The sequence below is a fragment of the Pezoporus wallicus genome, unplaced genomic scaffold (genome assembly GCF_028554395.1).
Source record: "Pezoporus wallicus isolate ANWC-B61680 ecotype Strahan unplaced genomic scaffold, APGP_CSIRO_Pwel_v1 contig_2492, whole genome shotgun sequence".
Taxonomy (NCBI): domain Eukaryota; kingdom Metazoa; phylum Chordata; class Aves; order Psittaciformes; family Psittacidae; genus Pezoporus; species Pezoporus wallicus.
In genome coordinates, this window is record NW_026637796.1 from 1,377,501 (window position 1) to 1,385,342 (window position 7,842).

At 46.0% G+C, this 7,842-nt stretch overlaps 1 protein-coding gene across 1 annotated transcript in view; it reads left to right on the forward strand.

Moving 5' to 3' along the window:
• PHOX2B (paired like homeobox 2B) overlaps positions 1 to 625 on the forward strand; it is a 2,415-nt gene extending 1,790 nt beyond the window's left edge. The window contains exon 3 of the mRNA XM_057407530.1: positions 56 to 625. Coding sequence (XP_057263513.1) covers positions 56 to 511 — 456 coding nt within the window. The 3' untranslated portion in view covers positions 512 to 625. The remainder of the gene's footprint in view (positions 1 to 55) is intronic.
• The last annotated feature ends 7,217 nt before the right edge of the window (positions 626 to 7,842 follow it).

Below are 7,842 nucleotides of genomic sequence, written 5' to 3' on the forward strand. Positions count from 1 at the left end.
GAGGCGCCCCCAGGGTGCTGCCGCGCTGCCCGCTCCCCCTGTTCCCTCCCCCCAGGTCTGGTTCCAGAACCGCCGCGCCAAGTTCCGCAAGCAGGAACGGGCGGCGGCTGCAGCAGCGGCAGCCGCTAAGAACGGGGCGGCCGGCAAGAAGTCCGACGCCTCCCGCGACGACGAGAGCAAGGAGGCCAAGAGCACCGACCCCGACAGCACCGGTGGCCCCGGCCCCAACCCCAACCCTGCGCCCAGCTGCGGCGGAGGCGGCGGCGGCGGCCCCAGCCCAGCCGCCGGGCAGGGAGCGGCGGGTCCCGGCGGGCCAGGGGGGGAGCCTGGCAAGGGGGCGGCGGGGCCCGGCGGGCTGGCGGCGGCGGGGCCGGGGCAGGCCTGGGCGCCGGGGCCCGGGCCCATCACCTCTATCCCCGACTCCTTAGGCGGCCCCTTCGCCAGCGTCCTCTCCTCGCTCCAGCGACCTGGCGGCACCAAAGGCAGCCTCGTCAAGAGCGGCATGTTCTGAGCGGCGGCGTCGGCGGCAGCGGCGGCCCCTCCAGCTCATTAGTGTCCGCCGGCCGCCCATAGTAACAACCAGATGCCCGGGCTGCGCCGGGCTCCGCGGGGCCGGGACCCCGCTCCCCCCCAGGAGGCCGCGCCCGACCCCTCTCGGCCCCGGCCCGGCCCCCGGCGGGGCCGGCCCCGCTGGGCCTCCGCTGCGGCGGGGAGGGGGGGGTTGGCCGCGCAGGGGGCACTGAGAAGGCGCCGAGGCAGCGCAGGGCCGCGGAGACTGTTCCCGGGGGCAGCCCAGCCGTGGGGGAGGGAGCCCAGCCCAGCCCAGCCCGGCCCTGGGTTTTTTTTTAAGCTCCTTTTCACGGTCAGCCCGAGAGAGAAAGTGTCTTCTCCGCCCCCTTCCCCACCTCCGGCCCACTCCTGCCGTCCCCCAGCTCTGCGCCCGTTTCTTACTCCGCCGTCCGGTGCCACTGTCCCTCGGTTGGGTATCGGGTCTCCCCGTTGCCGCCGTCGGGGCCCCGCCGGACTTGGCCCTGGCCCGGCGGCCGCCTCCTCCTCCGGACCGCGGATCCGGCCCCTGCAGGGCCCGCGCCCCTCGTGGCTGACGGCTTGTATTTATTATTAATTAATTATTATTATTATTACCCGGTTCACGCAGTTTTTAGGCATCTCCGTTAGGGTTTTCTAATTTTATTTTAAAAGGCACAAACTATAGCTCTTAGTTGAATGTTGCCAGCTATGCTTTCTCTTTTTCCGTGTCTTTCTACAACTGTGTTCTGTGACTCAACTGTATAGTGTTAATACCAGTACAGACTTGTCTAGTTGACCGTATAAATAATGTTTTCCCTTCTCGTAGTCTCTATGGTGTGTCTTTATGGAGAAATAAGGTTCTCACGGGTTCGGTTACATTTACGTTTAGAGAGACCAGGTTCAGGCAATGATACATATTTTTGTTATCGATCGCATGTCGTCTCTTTTTTTTTTTTCCTCCCTACCTGTTGGAATATGTTCGTGAGCATAATCGTCATAAATTATGTTCAGGGTTTTCAGATTTATTTATATGTGGTTAAAATGAATGCTTCTATTTAAAAGGGGAAATATTTCTACATGTGCATATAGTTTTCCAAGAGTGTACCATTAATTGATTGTTGATAATAAAAACCAAAAGCAAATACAGCACCGTAGCTCTTCTGACTTCTTGGCAGAGCTTGGATTTCTGGCAAAGATTGAAAACGCACGTCGCAGAATCTCGACTGAGTCATCAAAAGGAGATGGGCTCAGCAGCATTATTTTTAATCTCCGTTACTATCAGGAAGAACGTAACCGCGGCTCCCATCATTAATAATGGCCTAATTGCGCCTTTATTAATTAGCAAAGAGGCTGATGGGGGGGGGGGGGAGGGGCGGAAGATGCGTCGCATATGACCTTTGATCGCTACCTCTGCAATTGGAGATGTCCAATATTAAGCGATATCCACTAAAAGAAAAAAAAAAAGGGAGGCATAATATCGGGTCTGGTTTGTCAGTGGATACAGCCTCCTGCAGATGAGCTCAGAGCGCAAAGGGTTCTTCTTAAACCCTCGCTTCATCCCGAGTGCAAGGAGAGGGACAGCCCCTGGGATCCCGCCCAGGCCAGGACTCGCCCAGTGGCCTCGTATCTGGGAACCCGCTTTGCTTTTACTGCCCGGCAGCGATCCCCACCCTAACCCAGCCCAGCCCGGAACGCCGGTGCCGCGGCGCCGACGGGTCCCCAGCAGCTGGCCCGGCTGCGAGGCCCCAGCAGAGCACGGGGTACTAGCAGATACCGGGCTGCCGAAGACAAGCCGGCACCCAGTTGCACCAACCCAGCCAGGGCGGGGCGGTCTCCAGCCCTCGAGAAGAGCTGGAGCCCCCGAGAAGAGCCGGGGCCCCTGGGGCTGCAGCGCAGCCAGTGCCGCCTCCCGGGGTGGCCCGTGCGCAGGGGCACTTGCTGGTGAGCTGCAGCGGAGCCGGGAGATGAACTCTGTCTGACTCTGTGAGAGCCAGTGGAAAAAAGAAAGGGGAAAAAAATACTGTTGGGGGATTTGGCTGAGAAGCAAATCTGGCAAGAGCTTTCCTCCGCACGACTGGGTGGTGGAGAGAGGGTGCCACCGCCAGAGCACGAATAAAATGTGTGAAGATGGGACAAGTGCTGTTTCACTAATAAAAATAACTCAGTGGTAAGTTTTAAAATGTGGCAATAAAACATGCAGTCTGTTTTCTGGAGAAAAAACATGTATGCATCTCTTGAATATGTTTTTTAATGTGAATAGCTTTTTCCATTTTACTTTTTATTCTGAAATTGATTTCATGATATAAGAATGTTAAAACTAAATGGTCTGTCTCTAGGAATTACCCAGCTGTGGACTGCAGTGCAGTTCTGCTAATAGTGATCCATATGGAAAGAGTTTCCGGCTGGAGAAGCTACAGTGCTCCGTCCGTCTGCTTCACCATGGCTGAACTGATCCCTGAGATCTTTGAGAAGGCGAGATCTGTATTAGCAGTAAACTGACCAACCAACCAAGGGTGATTTAAAGATACCTCTCCTGGTCAGGCTTTTCTGTGTGAAGATGATCAGCTTCCATTTTATGGCATGCGTCGTGATCTGAGAGATGACAACACACCCCTTCTCTGGGTTTTTTGCTTTTTTTTTGCCAAGTTCACTATTTGCCTGCTAAAACTTGGGCTTTATTTCTAACATGAAAGCTTCAGCTCCCAACAGTAGTTCTAGCTACATGTTTGCTAGAACTTTTCTCTTTTAATTTCACTACACTGTAAACTGGTTGGCATCTTGATCTGTCTTGTTCCTGATAAGTAGGCTGTCTCCTTTACATCTACACTCCCTAATGCGCGAACTTTGAAAACCTTATCCAGAACTGGAACCACTGTCTCATATTTCTGAAGATGCCTTGCAAAAGGGATACTAGCATGGTACCAAAGCACTGTGGTGTCTGACTCACTAATAGTTTATAGAGAACTAAGATCACTTCTCTATTTCTGATCACAATTTTCCACTTAGATATCTAAATTTCTCATTAGTGCTTTTTGGAAACATCTGTCATTTATTTCCTCTGACCCATAACTCCTTTCCCAAGCCTCTGCTTTCTGTGTTCTGGCCACCCCTATAGGACAGGGAATGGTCGGAGGCCTGAGGCATGTGGCACCCACTGTTTGCAAGGACGGTGGCGGTGGTAGGCCAGTTGGAAGGGTTAATGTCAGCCTTCATGGTTGCTCAGTCAGGTAGAAATGGATGGTTTGAAAATAGGTGCAGTTTATTTCCCCCACGTCTCTGCAAAGGCAGGAGAATTCAATTAATTAATCTACAGGACTGCTGCTGACCTTTACAAGCACAGAAGCTAGAGGAGGGCCAGGGGGTACCCAGCAGCAGCCCAGGCAGGAAGAGGATGCCAAGAGGCTGCTCACTTTAATTCCAAGGCTGTTTACCAATGGAACTAGTGAAAGCCTAACAGGCAAGCTGATCCGTAACATCAAGAGATGATCTGGGGTTCACAAGGCAAGGAGATCTGACAAGTCAAAAGATGCTTCAGTAAAGAAGTTTTTTACCCCGTCATGTTGTTCAAATAAAGAATAATGTGTTTTACTATACAGATCAAATTCAATATGAACACATCTTGTATCTTGAAGAGTTTGGTGGTAAATTCACATTGTGTGTTGGGGCAACTTGAGTGTTTCATTGTCTGCTCTTCTAAATACCAAGACTTGAAATTCAAGTCTAATGTCAAATTTGGCTGTGGGGTAGCTTTTGCACACACTCTCACTTTTCCCAAAGGCATTAGCAGATAAACTAATTCCTGATTGCAGTATGGATATCTTGGATAGATGCATGACAATGCTAACATTCATTTTGCTACTAAAGAATGCATAGCCAGCATACAGGAAAACTATAATTAATTAAAAGAATCTTTTTCACTGAGAAACAAGTGTGTCTAACTAGTTTAAACTTTACATATCTACACTTACTTAATAAATTTACCAAACTATTACCAACCAGTGGGAAAAGGAAGTGTCATGAAAAGTGATTGTGGTCCAGTAGAATATTTTTTTTAATCTTCTTTTTCTCCCACCTTTTTTGACACTGTTGGAAGTGCTAATAGATGTACCTACCAGGAGTTTCCTGAACCAGCCTTACTCCAGTCGAGGCCACTAGCTTACTGCTGTGGTCTGAAGTGAGAGCTCTTTCTGAAAGCAGAATCTTGGGTCTCTTCACATGGGAAGGATCCCAGTGTACAGAGAGGGAATGGGACATGAAGCTCACTAGTAATTCCTAGACACCTGCTAAACTAATACCTGTCTGTAACTCTGGCTGCTACTTTCGTTTGAATCATTAGGAGTCAAACATTAATCTATAGACTACCCTTATCATTCCATAAAGCAGACTTGCTCTATGAAGACCACATTACAATGGGAGACATAACATAACTGCTTCTGTACTAGTTTCAGTTGGTCCTTTATAAACTGTCACCTGACACTTATTATGAAATAAGCTGGTGGCTTCATCTAGGGTGCTACTAAAATACGGCTCCATCTTAGCAAAACAACTCTGTACCATGTACCTTGCACAAGAGGTCATCAAGTAGGCCAAGGAATGCCAAGGAACACACAGGTTAGCCAAGCAAAGACAGGAATAACGTCCTCCCTCTACCTGCCTCTATGTGGGTAACCATGAACATGCTGGATCTGGCTCGGTGTTGGTCTGCCTTCCTTCTGTGGTGCTCCTTGAAGCTTTCAACTGCTGTGGCCTCCTTGGCTTGTAGGACTCTCTTCCAGAGAGCCAAGTAGAAGACAATTCAGTTTCAGCAAGTCCTTGGTTGCTTTACCTCAGATTTGCTGGGAGTATGGGGAACACGGGGAAAGACAGCAAAGTTGCCACAAAGTGGAAGCTTTAATTGTCATTGAGGTTTATTATCGCAGTGTTAGTGGAGTTCAGTGCGATGTACAGCCACACAGGTATATTCCTCAGGCTGTCACAAGCTGCAGGTTATTCGTACTTTTTTTTAATCTAAGATGTCTGACACTGTAGTTCAAAATAAGCTCAAAAGTTCCTGGCCTTTTAGACATAGCTACCAAAATACTCTTGCTGTGATACCTTTAAAAAGGTTACCAAAAGGGGTGAGCTCTGAAAACTAGCAGTTCAGTAATCTCCATTGGTAATACTGGAAACAAAATGCCACCACATCTAGGGTCAAACATAGAGGAACCCCCCTCTCACTTTGACTCCACAGTTCCATGCTTTCTTTGCAAACTAGGATGTCTCTGCATTTTTTATAATAAATTATTCTTATAGCTGAAAGAGTGGTAGTTGAACTGCATTTACTGTTACTGTATGCACTTGTAATATATTATGTGACAGTCTATTTTAGAACAGTCATGGTTTGAATACATAGATCTAATTACCACTAGGAGTATCCCTATGGAGACAAAAAGTTTGATAAACATGGCCTCATTGGTTTTGTCATGCTGCAGAAAAAGAGGATGTGCTAAATGGACATCTAAGCCCTTCACTCCCATCATATTTGATTACCACTGGGAATGTAACAGTACTAAAATATTTCTGATTCACTGACTACCAAATCTGGTGACATTCACAGAAAGGCGGCAAGAATGACTGACAGAAAGCACATATCATTCAAGAGAGGAGGAAAAATTATTTGTATCAACAAGGGGGTGTGCTGTACTTACATATGAATACTAAAATACTGATGAGACTGGAGAAGTTAAATTAGGCACTTCTGGGTTTTACCCATTTACTCCCTTTCCATGACCGCATCTCTTAAGCTGTCTCCTGAGATTGGGAGAAACAAAAAAAGTAGGATAATGTGTAACACTGTGGTTATTTGATTCCTGCCTCAGCAAGTTTAGAACTGGTAAAGGGAGATGCTTCCAATCGTTAGGTAATCAAACTGAGACTCATTGCCATAAGATTTTGTTGAGGTCAAGACTTTAATGGAATTCTGCAGAAAAAAAAAAAAGCACTCTTAAGGAAGAATATCCAGCCAGTACAGTTGGAGTTAATAAAAGATTCTGAAAGATTTCTGACATAAACCCACACATTTCAGGATGGAGGTCAATCTCTGCTTATTGAAGATGAGACCTTTAACAAATATTTCCCCAAAAAAGATTTCTTGTGTTTTCTTCTAAATCACCTGTGGCTGATCAGTGCCAGAAATGGGTTTAGAAACTGTAGATCACAAGTTTTAGGTCGTACATCACTCCCTATTTTATATTCTAATAGCAAATGAAAGCATGGCCTCCCAAATTTCCTATGTTTTCATTTCTTCATTGTCATTTTTGGTGGGTAATAGTTCCTCTTATATTCACAGAGGAATCCGAGATCCTCTTCAGAAATCCAGCTTCAATCCCGCCAAAGTACATTCCACAGCTGGAGTCAAATACATCTTCAAAAGTGATTAATTTTTCCTATTATTACTGATTACTTTCATTGATCAATACTTTCACTGGTGCATACCACTAATACATTTAAATGTCAATATGGGAATTAATTAACCATAATTATTTCCTTTCAGAGATCATGAATTTATTTTTTTTTGTTGTTGTTGAGATTTTGGAATATATACATAAAGTTACAGCCAGATTTGTCTTTAAAATTGTGCAGAATCATTTGTATAAAGCCTCATAAGTATAAAATACTTTTAAAGTATTCTACTTTTAAAGACTTCTTACAAAATATTTAAAAGTAATGAAAATAACTGATCACTTAGAAATAGGCATATTAAAACCCCTGCAATTTCTAAACCCAGTTACATGTGAGTTCTGAACCAAAACGAGTTTTCTAAGCAATGAAAAATATTAATGATACAAGAGAAGATTCAATTATATAACTGTGTATTGTAATTCCTAATGATTTATAAAAGGCAAAATTCAGCTATGCTATACGATAAATTATCATTAAGATGAGACTACAGTTTGGTCTAATAGAATCCCATTATTTAGAAATGGAAAAAGAAACCATATTAGATTACAGAGTTAATTCCTTGCCAGGGCTGAGGTCACTGCTCTTTCACTCTTGGGCTTGTCTACACGAAAACTGTTGGGACTCTTGAAGAGTTTTCTTGAGCAGAGTTACAGAAAGGCAAGAGAAGCTCTGTGTTGACCTTGTCAATCCCATAATGGAATTAAAATAGCTGTAATGCATAAATCACCTTAATGTATAATTTTAAAGAATAAAAATCTGGTAAGGTCTGGGGTGTAAATACCCCAAAATGGCAATGCAACCAAGTATTGCCTGTACATGAGGATTAAAGACCAACTGGACCAAAGCCACAACAGTGCTCTAAAATGAAACTAG